This window comes from Dipteris shenzhenensis, chromosome 29 (assembly GCF_047967505.1).
Source record: "Dipteris shenzhenensis isolate YYH24624 ecotype China chromosome 29, Dip_SZ_1.0, whole genome shotgun sequence".
Lineage (NCBI taxonomy): Eukaryota > Viridiplantae > Streptophyta > Polypodiopsida > Gleicheniales > Dipteridaceae > Dipteris > Dipteris shenzhenensis.
Genome location: NC_141624.1, coordinates 21,186,224 through 21,203,332, shown reverse-complemented (window position 1 = coordinate 21,203,332; position 17,109 = coordinate 21,186,224). Strand labels below are relative to the sequence as shown.

The window sequence follows — 17,109 nt, the reverse complement described above, 5'->3', positions numbered from 1 at the left end:
CTAACCATCGTGCATCTTTGTATTCATTTTCTAATGCCATCCTCTCTTTAAGGCATCATCAAAACACCACTTCCTTGATCATCCAATGTTCCACTTATCTGTCCTCATCAGGATTTTCTTAGTGGCACAAATATCATGATCTTTATACTATGTAAACTTCCACATGGTGCCAAATGCAAGGGGTGGTCAAATATTTCTTACTAATTTAGAACTTGCTTGCCAATCAGAGATATGCCTTCTTTCATGGTGAATCCATACCTACACAACGCCAATCCTATGCTTCTCTCTCTCTCTCTCTCTCTGTCTCTCTCTCTCTCTACTAAATTCTTGTTCCTTAAATTAGCCCCTCCATTAATGAAGGAATCTCGTGCCAACCTTTGTTTACTTATTTTGTTGTCCTTTTCTTAAAATTTATCCTTCCCATTTTACACCCTTCTTCATCTCTTAATAGTGTTGCATAGAGACTTTCCTTTATGTCTTAACTATACCTCTTGCCAATCTTGTGATTCAAGCTTGGTTTTTCTTTTCAACAACTTAATTTTTTGACTTCTGACAGCGTGATTCCTTGCTATTGTAGTCAGATTTTCTCATGAAAAAAGAAAGCTCTAGTTTGTATTCATTTGGTGATTTCAAGAACTAGAATAGCTTATAATGATAAGCAAGAAAATAGTGGGGCGTTCTAATTTTCTACCCCTAGACAAGTGAATGAAGGAGCTCTTTGCTGATGTGAAGCTGCTTAATGTGCAAGCTTATCCATTTTCTCATCTAGAAACTCAAGTGGTGGAGTTCATGGTTAGATACAAATCTGCATGGTGACAAAATTAAAAGACCTAGTGGAAATGGCCATGGAATGACCCAAGATGAAGAAAATGGTTGAATTTTTTTAGGAGAAGAGTTATTCACAATGGAAACAAAAGAAAACACAAGCTTTGATTCACAACACAATATACTATTATGTAAGATGGTATATACTCATTTTCATCTCCCTCGTTGAGATCCAAATTTCCATGTAAACCCAGTGTCCAGGCATTAGGATGCCCTAGCATGAAATTTACTCAGACATTTACTTGACATACTTCATTTCCTTAAATCTTGGGTGTGTCATTCATAAATATATAAGCTTAGCACGTGGGTTCAATAGAAGGGGTTTTTTAAAATTATTTTGTTGCACATTTTTTTCATACAAAAGGGTTCCATTTAAAGGGGGTATTTGAAGATCATGGATAGAAAAAGGATGTGTTTTATTCATGGGAATACACACATAATGGAATTTTAAATTAGGGTTTGAATGGACATGATATAGAGGATTTATATATAGTAAACTCCTCGAGCTTGAATTATTAAGGACCTGTAAGTAATCGGCTCAATGGTTCACTATATGTAAACCCTCTGTATCACATGCATTCAAGGCCTAATTTAAAAGTCCTTTATCTGATAAACACACTCTTTTTCTATTAGAATTTGTGAACCCTTTAAATGGTACCCTTTGGTACATAAAAATGCAAAAAAAAAAAAGATTTCTAGAATCCCTTCTGTTGAACTAGCATGCTATATTTTCATATTTCTTGGTAAACCCATCCCCCCTGCCCCCGGGGCCCCTTGAGTAAGTTGGTGATTAAGCCACTAGGGGCTATTTTACATAGAAGTCCCAATTGGTATTATGTATGGTGGTATAGTGACATGTGTCTAGTGACCTCGGCGAGGTCACTCACAAATATGTAAGCATACCTTCAACTTTACTTGCAGAACCTTTAGCTTTTGTTTTATGCATCATCTTCTCCTTGCAATCCAACCACCATTGCTCCCCAAGATAGTCCTGACAACAAGCAGAAAGGAAATTCAACAAGCTATTGCAATACCTACTTTTCTAGTGCCATCGTACAGATTAGAGCTCATTCCTACTCAGTTCCAGTTAAGCATAAATGCCACAAAGTGGCACTTTTTATGGATGCCCAAAACATTCCCATGAGCCGCCCTAATTGTCATGGGGCCCCAATGTGGCAATCCACCGACTCATTGGGCTTTTGCCATTTTATCTTGCTGTAGCGAGTCCTATTACATGATTTTTTGTTGATGTGGGCTTGTTTGCGAGGGTTTTTGTCGGAGATGTGAGTTTGTGGGAACCATTGCTCACCACCGTCCAGAAATGCTCAAGAATGTTGCTCGAGCACTGTGGAGTGGCAAACGGGAACATCCGTTGAACGACGCATGGGCACTTGCCAAGATGGCGACCATCAAGGTGATGTGGTAGGGGTGTGTGAGGTGGCACAAGGCGTGTGAGTTGGCAATCAACGTGGGAGGAGCACTCGAAGTGCATGGAGGTAACGTGAATCGTGATGTGCATGATATAACGACGCGACCCTCCATCTCCTCCAACCCTTTGGCCTTCGACCTCTCTCATTTCTCTCCCTCTCCTTATCCGCTCATTGTTTTCAAGCAACTCAGAACGTCGATTCCCCTTGGCTTCCATCACTCAATCGCTCAACTTTCCATGCTAATCGATCGCTCGTCGTTTCAATAACCCAATCGCTCCTCAGTTTACCAACCTTGCACCCGTCAATCACATGTTTAAGCTCTAGTTTTCCTCCTGGTCCCAACCGCTCATCGTTTGGACGACGAGGATCAAATTTTGTAGGTTTTATCTTTCCTCAGTTTCCATTCCAACCATCCTGATCAGCGTGTAGATTTACAACCCATCTCTTTGCTTTCCACCCTCTTCTCTGTATGGACTTGACTGCTGAATTCAGGTTTTGCATCCCTGCCCTTACCACATTTGTCATTGACCATTTTCGCAAGGACACATGATAGATAGGCAATTCTGTATTGTATATGCACATTGCATCTCACTTGACCCACATTGAATTAGTTATATTGCCTGCTTATCTCCTTGACGCCAGCATAGCGTGAAATGCCGTGTCCCTTTCTTTCTCATTGGCCGATTTCGCTTGTCTTTCCACAGACATTGGGAGGACTCCAATTGCAATCTTTTTGTGGTCATTCTCCTTGGATGAGTACTCCGGACATTCCTAAGGTATTTGACATTCGGAACTTCTTTCCAGTCTGTGTCAATCTTTTCCCTCCCACTATGATTCATTGTATTTCCTGTATAGCAAGGAAGGCAATTGGTTAGACTAAAGATTTAACGGCATGCGCAACAGGCAATGCAAAATCCAGGGAAATCTTGCATTTTGCACATCTTAGATTTATAATGTGCATGATCGCATAATTACAACAGCAATTGTATTCTGGCAGATACATGCTGCAAGAAGTCAAGAGTTTCTAATGCTTTCGCGATGGATAAATGTTTGACACAGCTTTAGTGGAACACAAGACGTATATACAAGGAAACAATGTAGCGGAAATTTAGCTTCAGGCTGGAAATATGCTTGGCAATCCGATCTATCTCGCTAGCTGTAACATGCAGGAATGATCTGAAATTAAGTATGTTTTAAAAGGTAGAAAAGGTCAATGTGGTAACATCTGTAGAAGATGACCGCCATGTGCTTCGACCTCCGCCCAGAGAACATCCTCAAAAGACCTTTGGACTACGGACGAAACATTGACTACACGTATTTCGCTGGAACCAAAGGAGGTTTCTTTGACTTATTAAATCCAAGACAGGAATCGGTATATCATCTTACCAAGCTGTGCAGCTCCGCATCGTAATACAACGAAATCCAATATTAGAGATTCGAACCTAACATACACTTAAGGAAGGAGGTCTGTAAATGGTAATGAATTTAATGTCAACTGTGCCTTGATGTTGTATATGTATCTCAATCAGTCGAAGCCTTCTTCGAAACATGCATATACTGGATATGGATTTGAGAAGATCTGGCGTCCAGCAAAGGCCAAAATCCCCGGTTCCGGAGCTTCAAATCTGGGGAGTGACATGATGAATAAGCAACCGGAGCAGGTGCATCATGTGACTTGCAAACGTTCATATTGCCTGTTGTATCATATTGAGTGTGAATTGAACGCGATGATGTAAGGTTTGTGCATCCATGTAATGAATTGTTTATTGCTGTCCACACGAGCAGTGGAGGCCATCTGTGAGATACATTGATCCAGGCACAGGAGCCTGGATCTATTACCAGCCATGGAAGCCGAGTCGAAAATGTAATATCCCGAGCGCCTCGAAGGCTGACAACGAAACAAGACCGACAAGGAAAAAGTTGATCACGCTTGAACGTTCGCTGAGCGGTTCGGAGTGGCCTAGGAGTAAAGGTCGAGGAACGACTGTTCCCAGACCGCAATGGGATCCTCCTTTTCGAGCAGACAGCACGGATGATTGCCAGGTATAATGAGTCAACGAAAATTGACATAGCAATTATCGCATATGCTGATCTTCGGGTTTATGTCGTTAAGCATCGAAACTGGTTCTATCAGGGTTTTGAATGCTCAGAATATTGATCGTAGAAACTTACGTTAGGATTTTGGAGAAATTTCGTGTTACATGAGCGTGCTTCGATTACAGGCGAAGGGCAGTAGAGGTGGCGATGTGGGTTGCAAACGAACAACTTGTAACTGCAAACTGTAACTGCTGACCAGAACAAGGATGATGATTCTTACACCAGACGGCATTTCTCTTGGATGTGGTGATGCAGCCTTACAGATACGTGAGGAAACACCCCGAAAAGATGCATCGGGACGATCGAGAATCTCTGGGAGTGAAGAAGAGCTTCGATCCCAGCTGCTCCCCACCGCAGGCAATAGGAAAAAGGCGTCTGCCAACCTACAGAAACGAGCAGTCATCGTATGGAGTAGGGACTGCGTTGAACTGTGCAAGCTACAACCCGTCTGTGCTCCTGTGATGCTCCACACATATAAGATCCGTTGAAACCGGATCATATTTTCTGTCGCGGTCGAAGGGCAGCATGTCGCTGCAGCCGCCTGCATGCCTAAGCTCCGGCCAACATTCCAACCTTGTGAAGCAAAAAATTTGCCGGATCAAGAATTTCTTTGGTTGTGATAGATCATTTGTGGTTTCAACCAGAGTGATTACTTGCCTTCAGTCCGACATGCATTGCAGATAAACTACACTCTTCCAAGAAGAGTTTGATCCGCTGGAGGTGAGAGACCACGTTTGCTTATGATCATATAATGGATTCTTGGCTGTAATCCAATATGGCGAAGATTTTGGCCTGTATTGTAAGGGCCAACTGCCAGATCAAGGCCTGGTCATGTTGATAGACCCAAACCTTAATTTGTTTTTTGTTAGATCCAAGGCTTTGTTTGTTTGTATTTGTTTGTGGTAGAGTTGATTCCTGGCTTCAATCCACCATGCAGAAAAAGCTGCCCAGAGTAAAAGATGACATTCAGGTGAGGGACTTTGTTTGCTTGTAATATAGAGGCTTCCAACATGGAGAGAAATTCATTCCTGCCCACATGAAAGGTGATAAGAGGTGAGAGAGGCTTTTCCCATTTCTTTTTATTTCCTTCAAGCTTGATGTACAAGCACAGATTTAGAGTCTCGTGACCTGTCATTGTACCTTGCAATGTGCAATATACATCTAAGCCTTCAATTTTTCTTTCTTTCACCATACCTCGTCATATCTTTTAGCAGTGCGTACAGTCAATGTGTGCACATGCGCGCATGTTACATGTGTGTGCGTGTGCGCACACACTTGCACAAGTTCATGCTTAAGTTGTAATGTGTCTACCATGAACTTATGCTATGGGTTGTAAAGTGTAGAAAAATTATGTTGCATTGCCATTAAGAGTTTTGTTTAGACCCCTCAGGTATACATTGCAAGGCTTTAACATACTAGTTTCTCCCTTTCTTTCTTCCAATTATTTGTTATCACATGCACATGAAGCATTTTCTTACCGATATCCTACATTGACAGATTTAAAAATAGAAGTTAAAACATGTTCTCTTTCTATCCTTCTCAAGGATTTTATGTTGTATGATTTAGAATGACTATGCTGCATAGAGCAAATATTTCCTAGAGTACTAATGCTAACACAGGTTAATGCCTTTTAACATAGATTTCATTCTCCAAAACCCAAAAAAAACCTTGATAATAGCTTTTTAGCATAATTTAATCAACATTAGAATCTCCAAATAACAAAAATCTTTCTTAAGAGAGAGGAAATGTTCAAAGGCTCTTTTAGCAAATACAACATGCATTTATAAAATGAGTGGAGGACATTGCAATAGGTTTCAAGAAACTAATTTACCAAATATATATTTCCTTTAGAACCCAAAGTGACTATTATGAATTTTTAGTTATGCCTTGTGGACTAACAAATATATAACTAATGCTCCAACTAGGGTGATGAATTGGATATTTCTTAAACAACAAGACTATGTGGTTGTATCCTTTGATGATATTCTCACTACTACACACGGATCCTATTGCGACGTTTACATACCGACGTTTAGTGCCCGCTTAGCGTTAATCGTCGGTATGAAAAGCGGGTTTCCTAAATCGTCGCTATATAGCGACTGTTATTAAAAGTCGCTATATAGTGACACTGATATACAAATTTATAGCGACATTTTTACAGAGAGGTTTTTTTTTTTTAATAGGCCTTAAAAGTTAGTTTTTTCCAATGATAAATTTTTTTAAATTTTCATACATGTTTGAGCTCATAGAGAATAAAAAAATGAGAGCATGTACATCAAGCCTTTGAAGCTCATATATTCATGTCCAAGTTTGAGATGAGAAAAATCAAATAAGAGCATTTACATCAACTGTTTCATCTTGAGCCAAGTCTAAGGCACCAAGCAAGTCTATCTCCAACTCTATACCAAGTTGATCTCCTATATCATCATCGTACTCTAGCATCGTATGTTCACCTAAAAGTATTTGATCATCTTCTTCAATAAAGCTTAAGTGTGGTGATTGATCTTGATGATTGTTGTCTTCTTCGTCAATATCGTGATCTCCATCCTCCTCCCGTGCGATGTCATTATGCGCATCTTCCTCTTGGCTCATATGGTGATCTGCATCTTCTTCGCTAGATTCATCAACTGGATCCGGCATTGGTAGTGGCATCTCCATATCCACATCTCGATCTTCAAAAATTTGCTTACTTCGTGGTGCAACTTGGATCACGTACCACCATCTTGGATCAGAACGATCCGGATGAAAAACCACCTATATTGAAGATGGGTGCCAAATGTTGTCAATTATATATATATGAAATTATGCTCAAGTACATGTATCAATGGACTTTAAAAACGAAAGCTTCGACTAATTAAATCGTCTGAAATCAATTTCATAGATGTCGCGTATGGTTCCACAATAATCCAACTGTGAGGAGAGAAGATAGGTATCTGAAGCACTTGCTCGGCTATCTTGTGTGAAGTTAGCCATGACTCCACAATCATACGTGACTCTCTTTGAATCGATGCGTTCCACACGAAAATGTCGTCCATATGACCATAATGCACTGTACTTTTTGTACTGTAAAAGAGCATCATTAAAACAATGAAGATGCATCTATTTTATAGCATATATTGCCACAAATAATTACTTAATTACGTCAAGAGGTAAGAAACTTACATGCACCATACATCCAGATGATAACTCTCGTTCGCGCTCGTTTATCGTCTCTCCATCACGTTCGGCTTTACGTAGAGCCAGTTGTAGCCAATCAAGTGACATGTGAGTAGGAAGAAGAGCCAGATCTCGTGGATATGGTTGTGATCGCCTGTACATTACTCTGAATCTCGTCCTTGCATTTATTCTTTCTGCTTTTGCCACTTCATATCTCTCAATCCACTTCTGCATCTCAGGGCTATTGAGGATACAAAACTTATTGAATTTCTCCATTTGCTCTTCGCTCATCTTTCTTTCAATCCCTTTTCCTTGGGGAACCTCGCCAATGATGCGATCATCATCCTTGTTGTGCCAAGCTTGCGGCATATCAGGATCCGTGGATGCAAGAAACTCTGTGATATATACTAATGACTCTTGCACAAGCCATCCCTCTGCCATGCTTGCTTCCGGTCTTGCTCTTTGTCTTACAAACCCCTTTAAAGTTTTCATAAACCGCTCGAGAAAAAACATCCATCGACTTTGAACGGTACCTGCTATAGTGACCTCATCAACCGCTCGAGAAAAAACATCCATCGACTATGAACGGTACCTGCTATAGCGACCTCATCAACTATGTGCACAAGCAAGTGGACTTGAGTTGTCATAATGCTCGAGGGAAAGTGCTTCTCAAGCAAGCATACGGCTTCGATGGATTCCACCCTAGCCTTCTCGATGCTCGATATAGAGGTCTCTTTTTGAGATATCCACCTATTTCACACGTCCATGCATATGTAAGATATTTGAGATATCCACCTATTTCACATGTCCATGAAGAAAATACATAATGCGATTTGATAGTAAGCATACCTCACAATACCACAGATCTTGAATATAGCATTTCTAACATCTTCTTGTAAGCACCCTTTTATTGTAATTGGGAGGATGAACTATCAAAGCAACAATGAAGTCATGTCAACAATATAACATAATAATAATTACGCTAACGCATCACGATTATCGGTACACTAATTCTACTTAGAATACGTGTAAGACCTTGTGCCAATCATGGGACTTGAGGCCACTAAGCTTATTGTCCTTTGAAAATGCTCCTTTCAAGCAACGCATGTACCCTGTCGGCGGTGTTTGAAAAGAGGCAATGTCTGCCTTGACCGCTGCCTCCTCCCTCATAGAGAGGATCCACGTTGCTTTCGGGAGGACAACTTTTCCCGAAGCATGCACTTGGGGCCACAAACGAGACATCCTACTCATAGCATGCAAGTCTCGCACTCCTCTTGAGTCCTTGGAACCAACCAAGTGTGCCCAAATAGTAGCCCCCACATTCTTGAAGATATGCATGGGATCCAAGAGATGATTGATTTGTAACTGACCCCAATAAGGAAGATCATGAAAGATCGATAGCCTCTTCATACCAGGAGGAGGTTCCTCTCCATTCGCCCTCCAAGCTTGAATCCAATCACTTGCCTTCAAATATGATGGTGGTGGATCAAGCTGACCTCCACGTGCGAGATGGTCGAGCGGAAGGTATCGAGCATGACCTTCATAAACATTTTTTCTCATATGTTTGGAGTAGCGTGCAAGTGATTTCAGAGCCGGTCCACAAACAGGACAAGCATGGTACCCACTTGTAACAAGTCCTGCACGCGTGCATGAATGTGTTAGTACAAGTCATGCGTGCAAAAGAGAGTAAAAAAAGCATAATCCCTCATTGTACATGTAAAGACACAACCACGTACCTGCGCACTCTCCATATCCTGGGTAGTCATGCATGGTCCACATCAAGATACCCCTGACCAAAATATCATTGGTATGTCTAGGAGCTCTGGAAATATCAAAGACCTGCACTCCTCTCCATAATATCTGTAACTCCTCTATCAAAGGTGCCATGTACACGTCCATGTTTTTTGCCTTGTACTTTCCTGGCACAAGTAGTGCAAGCATGAGGTGTCCCTTTTTTATTGTTAGCCATGGTGGGATATTGTAATTCACCACGACTATAGGCCATGTCGACCAAGATGTCGAGCGTAACCCGAAAGGATTCACGCCGTCCATGGCTAGCCCAAGATGTAAGTTGCGTGGCTCCCTCGCAAAGTTCGGCCACTGATTATCTATGTGCTTCCAAGTTACACAATCTGTGGGAATCCTCAATGTGTGATCAGTGGACCGATGAGATGCATGCCATGTCATCAACTCCGCTATGGATTTGCATCGGAACATGTGTTGTATTCTTGCAATGATGGGAAAGTGTCTCAAGACCTTTACCGGTATCCGCTCACCCTGCAAGTCATCTCTATATCGTTATTCCCCACACTTTGGACAACTAGCCAAATCTCCATGCTCACGACGAAAGAGAATACAATCATTACGGCAAGCATGGATGGTATCATAATCCATACCCACCATTGTTAGCATCTTTTTCGCTTCATCTCTTGATGCGGGCATGGTATTTGGTGTAGGCAACATCTTCTGGAGCAACCTATGACAAAGACACTATCCAAATGATGATTCTCAAAACAAACAATATCCAAATAATGAGTCAAATTAATGCAAGGGCTAACCTCATTAAGGCCGAGACACTTGTATCCGACCACCCATATTGTACTTGTAGATTCAAGATTGAGAGACAAGCACGTAGTTTAGACATCCTAGCACCCTCGAACAATTGTGTTGATTGCAACTCTCGCATTTTGACCTCAGACTCTGACATCACGTGTACGTGGAATGTAGTGCCCCTAAAAATGGAATCCATCATGTCAACCATACCCTCGTCATCATCCGGGAGACTATAGTCTTGCTGAAAGTGAGAAGGTATATGTGTACCCTCATCACCCTCCTCATCCTGTTTTAAGATTTCATGTAAATATAAGATCTTCTATTTCCTGGTATACAATAAGATTGTGAACTTAAATAGCTTTGACTTACTGATGGTCCATCAACATGTGCAACACCAATGGGGGGTACTGGTTCCGGCTCCTCCCCATACATCCGCAAGTGGCACATGATAATACGACGTTGATGTCATCCTTCTCACTTGCAATGAGTGCAATGATAGTATAACCTCTCCGTAAGCCACTTCGTGCTCCCTGGCGTTGGCGCATCATCGGACGAGCTTCCACTCGTCCCTTCCATCTACACTTATAAAATCACAACATAAGCATGAAGAAGAGATATTAACAGTTATAAAATAGCATGTTTGAGCTTCTTTTGATGCCACATCAAAAAAGCCTGACTGTAAGCGTCACTATATAGCGACCTTTTGCTCTATTCCGTCGCTATATAGCGATGTTTTTAATTTAAAACATCGCTATATAGCGACGAATAAGCGTCGCTATATAGCGACGCTGTGGGTTAAAACCCGAAACTCTAATCGCACGGCGTTTTCTTCATCCTATTCCCTAATCTCTCAAGTAAGCAAGCCAATATCTCCTCCCACCTATTTTCGATGACCTCCCATCTATTTCAAGCAACCTCCCACTCTATTTTCCACTCCTCACCCTTCTCCTACCTCTTGTACTCCCTCTCTATCCTTTTCCCTCTTTGGTTTCTTGAAAGGAAGTTCTTCAAGAGGTGAGTTTGTTTCAACAATGTAGGTTGTTTGTTTGTTAGCTTTATTTTTGTGAGTGTTTCTTCTTGTATTGCTAAACCTGTAGACTAGTTTTCATGCTTGTTTTGAAAGGATTGAAACAAAAAACGAGATTTCAAGAAAGAAAGAAAACTCACCTCTTTTTTCTGTATTTCTCTTCCTTCTCTTTCTCCTTGTCTCCTCAATCTCCTCCTTTCCTTGTCTCCTCAATCTCCTCCCTTCAAGAAGTTGCTTTTGTAAGATTCTCCTCCTTCCACTAACATCTTATTTGAAAAAATGTGTTGTTTTCTCTCTTTTGTAGGGCCAGTCCACTACACCGAGCGGGACATACTATTTTAGGTAAGTGCTTCCTCTTTTTTCCATTTATTATTTTTGTTATTTGCATTGGCCTGCAGCTAGTGCCTTAAGCGCTAGCTGCAGTGATGGGCGTAGGAACCCTCTCTTCCCCTCAAACTCTTTCCTTCTTCCCCCTTCTCTTATTCTCTTTTTTCCCCCTTCTCTTTTTTCCCTCTTCTCTTATTCTCTCTTTCCCCCTTTTCTAATTCCCCCTTCTCTCTTTCCTTTCCCTCTTATTCTCTATTTCCGCATAGCATGAGAGCATGAGCTTCTCTCTTTCCTCTTATGCTTCTCTCTTTCCCTTCTCTATTTCCCCCTTCTCTCATTCTCTATTTCTGCATAAGCTTATGCTTATGCATGAGCTTATGCAGAAATAGAGAATGAGAGAAGCATAAGCTCATGCTTATGCTTCTCTCATTCTCTATTTCCGCATAAGCTCATTCTCTATTTCCACATAAGCTTATGCTTATGCTTCTCTCATTCCCCCTTCTCTCTTTCCCCCTTCTCTATTTTCCCCTTCTCTCATTCGCATAAGCTCATGCTCATGCATGAGCATAAGCTCATGCTTATGCTCATGCATGAGCATGAGCTTATGCTTAAGTTTCCCCCTTCTCTATTTCTCTATTTCCGCATAAGCTTATGCTTATGCATGAGCTTATGTGGAAATAGAGAATGAGAGAAGCATAAGCTCATGCTTATGCTTCTCTCATTCTCTATTTCCGCATAAGCTCATGCTTCTCTCTTTCCCCCTTCTCTATTTCCCCCTTCTCTCATTCTCTATTTCCGCATAAGCTCATTCTCTATTTCTGCATAAGCGCATATGCTTCTCTCTTTCCCCCTTCTCTATTTCCCCCTTCTCTATTTCCGCATAAGCTCATGCTTATGCTTCTCTCTTTCCCCCTTCTCTATGTCCCCCTTCTCTCGTTTGCATAAGCTCATGCTCAAGCATGAGCATAAGCTCATGCTTATGCTCATGCATGAGCATGAGCTTATGCTTAAGTTTCCTCCTTCTCTATTTCTCTATTTCTACATAAGCTTATGCTTATGCATGAGCTTATGCGGAAATAAAGAATGAGAGAAGCATAAGCTCATGCTTATGCTTCTCTCATTCTCTATTTCCGCATAAGCTCATTCTCTATTTTCGCATAAGCTCATGCTTATGCTTCTCTCATTCCCCTTCTCTATTTCCGCATAAGCTCATGCTTATGCTTCTCTCTTTCCCCCTTCTCTATTTCCCCCTTCTCTCATTCTCTATTTCCGCATAAGCTTATGCTTATGCTTCTCTCATTCCTCCTCATCTCTTTCCCCCTTCTCTATTTCCCCCTTCTCTCATTCGCATAAGCTCATGCATGAGCATGAGCTTATGCTTAAGTTTCCCCCTTCTCTATTTCTCTAATTCCGCATAAGCTTATGCTTATGCATGAGCTTATGTGGAAATAGAGAATGAGACAAGCATAAGCTCATGCTTATGCTTCTCTCATTCTCTATTTCTGCATAAGCTCATTCTCTATTTCCACATAAGCTCATGCTTATGCTTCTCTCATTCCCCCTTCTCTATTTCCGCATAAGCTCATGCTTATGCTTCTCTCTTTCCCCCTTCTCTATTTCCCCCTTCTCTCATTCTCTATTTCCGCATAAGCTTATGCTTATGCTTCTCTCATTCCCCCTCATCTCTTTCCCCCTTCTTTATTTTACCCTTCTCTCATTTGCATAAGCTCATGCTCATGCATGAGCATAAGCATGAGCTTATGCTTATGCCTAAGCTCATTCTCTATTTCCGCATAAGCTTATGCTTATGCTTCTCTCATTCCCCCTTCTCTATTTCCCCCTTCTCTATTTCTGCATAAGCTCATGCTTATGCTTCTCTCATTCCCCCTTATCTCTTTCCCCCTCATGCTTCTCTCATTCTTATGCTTATGCTTCTCTTTCCCCCTTCTCTATTTCCTCCTTCTCTCATTCTCTATTTCCGCATAAGCATAAGCATGAGCTTATTCTCTCTAACTCTTATTCTCTATTTCCCTCTTCTTCCTCTTCTCTTTCCTTTCCCTCTTCTTTCCCTCTTTCCTTTCCCTCTTCTTTCCTTTCCCTATGCCTATGCCTATGCCTATGCTTATGTTTGTTTTTTTGTTTTTTGTTTTCGTGTTTGTGTCTATGTTAGACATGGGATCACGTCGCTCATCCGATGAGTACGGACAGCCTCGCAGGAGAAGAGCTCATGATCTTTATGCTCCAGAGGACTTTCATTCCTCTCAGGCGACTACCCCGAGGACTACCCCTGGTCCGACTCCTCTCGGACCTAGCACTACGACTGTTGGAAGGAGGCAAACCTTTGCATGGGCAATAGTAGATGGTTAGATAAGGTAGCTGACAATTGGCACGACGCATGGATAAAGGGAGATATCTTCTACGAGATTCTTGCCTCTAATTTCGTCGTCACTATGGAAACCCGAAATCAATGGAGCTGATTTCGCTCGGCTGCATTTACAAGCCATGATTATATCACCGCTCATAGCTAAGGGAAGGTGTAGAGAAGTTTCTTCGTTGTTGCTAAATACATTGCAAGCTTTCCTTGAGATGATGTAGTTTGTGAGATCCTCCAACAAGCCCCGTAGGGATGAGGAGGATCCTTGATGGCAGTTTCAGAGTGTTCTATCTACATGCAGTAATACAGTTTACGTTTCACTTTTAGTCTCGTCTTATTCCTCTATCATTTTATGTGGTAGTGTGAACTAGAATTCTACAATTGGTATCAGAGCAGGTCATCTTAATAGCGTGAGGATTCCTTGTTTGCATGTTAGGTCTGTAGAACGAGAGTTTTGCGAGTGATGGAGACCAAGTCAGAAGCTGTGAAGCTGGTGACTTTTACTGGCAGCAACTTCCCTGCATGGCAACTGTCAGTGCGACTTTACCTCATGGAAAAAGGGTTATGGCCAATTGTCTCAGGAGCTTGTGCGAAGGATTCACATGATTCTACCGAGTGGGAAATCCGAAATGAAAAAGCTCTCGGTATTGTTGGTAGAGCCTTGGGCACAAGGTACAACCAGCATCTCGACTTAACCATCAGTGCTGCAGAAAATTGGTTGTCAATTGAAGCTTTGTTCGGTGCCCGTCTCAAGAACTCGAAGGTGATGTTAAAGAAAGCATTCTTTAGTCTAAAAATGGATGAAACTGTTTCTTTGGGAGAGCATCTGAATAAGATGCGATCGATCCTCAATCAACTTCTTGATCTTAAAGTGAAGGTTGACGATGACGACATTAAAGCGGTCCTCCTAACAAGTCTTCCACCAGCGTATGATGGAATTATAAAAATTTTACGTGTGAGCGCAGACGTATCTTTGCCAGAATTAATCGCGACTCTCCTGGATGATGAGCGGCGACAAAAATTGGATAGAAATTTTGAAATGGATCGAGCCTATATGTCAAAGGTATTTCCTCAGAAGGGGAAGGCGGCAAAGAAGGATCTGTCATGTGGATATTGTGGGAAGCCTGGACATCGAGAAGAATTTTGTTTCAAGAAAAGAGAGGATACTGAGAAAAGGAACAAGGAAACCGGAAAGAGTCAGGGATCAGCTCATACTATCGTAAAAGATGATGCTACACTTTGCATGGCTACGCTGAGCTCCGATGATGACGAGTGGGCTTTTTAACTAGTTGATAGATTTACAACAGAAGCATGAATCTTCTCTGTGAGCATTTCTTTCATATTTGGTCATGAACTGATGGCAGTTTTCTTCTCTTGTTTTGGTGAAGAAAATATCACGACTTGATTTTCAAATTGCATTGAGAACTCTTGTTTTTGTGTTCTCAGAATTTATTGAAAATCATTTTGTGTCATCAATCATACCTTTGCCCTGCTTTGATTTGAGGGGGGTGTTGGAAGGAGGCAAACCTTTGCATGGGCAATAGTAGATGGTTAGATAAGGTAGCTGACAATTGGCACGACGCATGGATAAAGGGAGATATCTTCTACGAGATTCTTGCCTCTAATTTCGTCGTCATTATGGAAACCCGAAATCAATGGAGCTGATTTCGCTCGGCTGCATTTACAAGCCATGCTTATATCACCGCTCATAGCTAAGGGAAGGTGTAGAGAAGTTTCTTCGTTGTTGCTAAATACATTGTAAGCTTTCCTTAAGATGATGTAGTTTGTGAGATCCTCCAACAGGCCCCGTAGGGATGAGGAGGATCCTTGATGGCAGTTTCAGAGTTTTCTATCTACATGCAGTAATACAGTTTACGTTTCACTTTTAGTCTCGTCTTATTCCTCTGTCATTTTATGTGGTAGTGTGAACTAGAATCCTACAACGACTACCCCTAGTCCGACTCCTCTTCCACGTAGCACTGCGACTACCCCTCGGGGAACTCCTTTGCTAGCCGCGCATGGCTTTGTCAGGAGTCCCGATGAGTTTGTAGCGTAGATGAGCGATGAGGAGGCAGTGAGATTCTTCTCTCTGCTATCTCAGAGGACCTCAGCAATTCCCTCCCCTACACCGACGGGTGGACGTACTGCCCAGCCGTCCCCTCGTGCCCCTTCGACTACGGGATTATCACCTACGCATGCCTCTCGCAAGGGAAGGAAGAGTAGGATGGGCGGCTCATGTTGTGCTGACTCGAGAGATGTAGACGAGTCAGCACACTCACACTCCTTTAGGTCTCCACTTGGTCTGGAGACACAGTATCAGTCAGATCCCTTTCCCTCTCCTACTCCCACTGCTACTCCTTGCTCCGGAAGCACTCGCACAGCTTCCACTCCTTCTGACTCTGCTCAGTCCTCCTTACTCATCAGGGGATCTCTCCTATCAAATCACATCTGCCGGAGAGATAATAGAAGATAAAAAGGGCAAAGCAGTGATGGCCGCCATGAGGAGGTTGATGAGTCATCACTTCAAGAGCGGCATAAATACCGATTGGCGGTATCAAGATGCCCAAAAGAAGCAAGCGGTCATCGATGAGTTAAAACAAAGATACCCTAATCCGCCAAATGTGGAGTTTAATGATGATTATATGCGAGAGCGCATGGGTTTGGTCTTGAAGCATCGTAGATCAACCTTTCGTACTTCCATCACAAAGGGGTTGGCTAAATCCAGCTGGGCAGACAAAGCTGATTGGAAGTACTTTAAGAAGCAACATAGGGACCATCCCAAAATGTTCGAGGGTCAGAGGAGGGCTGCGAAGAGACGGCTAGACGTCGTAGGTACTTTGCACTTTGGTGCAGGCGGACAGTATGCATTCGAGGCAACCGTGGTAAGTCTACTTCTTCTCATTTAATGTATTGTTCTATTTGTTTTACTACATATTACATGCACTCTAGCTAACTCTAACTCTCATAAATTGGATCCACAGCAAGCTATGATGGGTCGTCTTCCTACAGATGCAGAGACGCGACGTGCATTTCAGATAGGAACAAAGCTATGGTTCATTGAGCAAGAGGCAATGGGAGCGATGGTCGATTGGGCTAAGGTGGCTGCTCGCACGGTATAAGTTTACTCCTACTTGTAATCTCACTTTTTAATTTAAGTTCCAATCTAATTTTCGATTTATATGGTTCACTCTTAGGGTCAAAGCTCAAGCGTCCCATCATCGGAGGCGAGCGATCAACAGGGCCAAGGATCAGACGCAGGTGGCAAGGACGAGGGAGAAGACGCAGGTGTCGAGGACCAAGGAACAGGCCAACAAGACGAG

At 42.2% G+C, this 17,109-nt stretch overlaps 1 protein-coding gene across 1 annotated transcript; it reads left to right on the top strand.

Moving 5' to 3' along the window:
- Window positions 1–3,498: 3,498 nt before the first annotated feature.
- Window positions 3,499–4,814, top strand: LOC147882569 (uncharacterized). The gene is made up of 4 exons (XM_087400446.1): window positions 3,499–3,627; window positions 3,785–3,916; window positions 4,041–4,298; window positions 4,608–4,814. Exons 1-4 carry the CDS (start codon window positions 3,499–3,501, stop codon window positions 4,812–4,814), a joined length of 726 nt encoding a protein of 241 aa, XP_087256572.1.
- The last annotated feature ends 12,295 nt before the right edge of the window (window positions 4,815–17,109 follow it).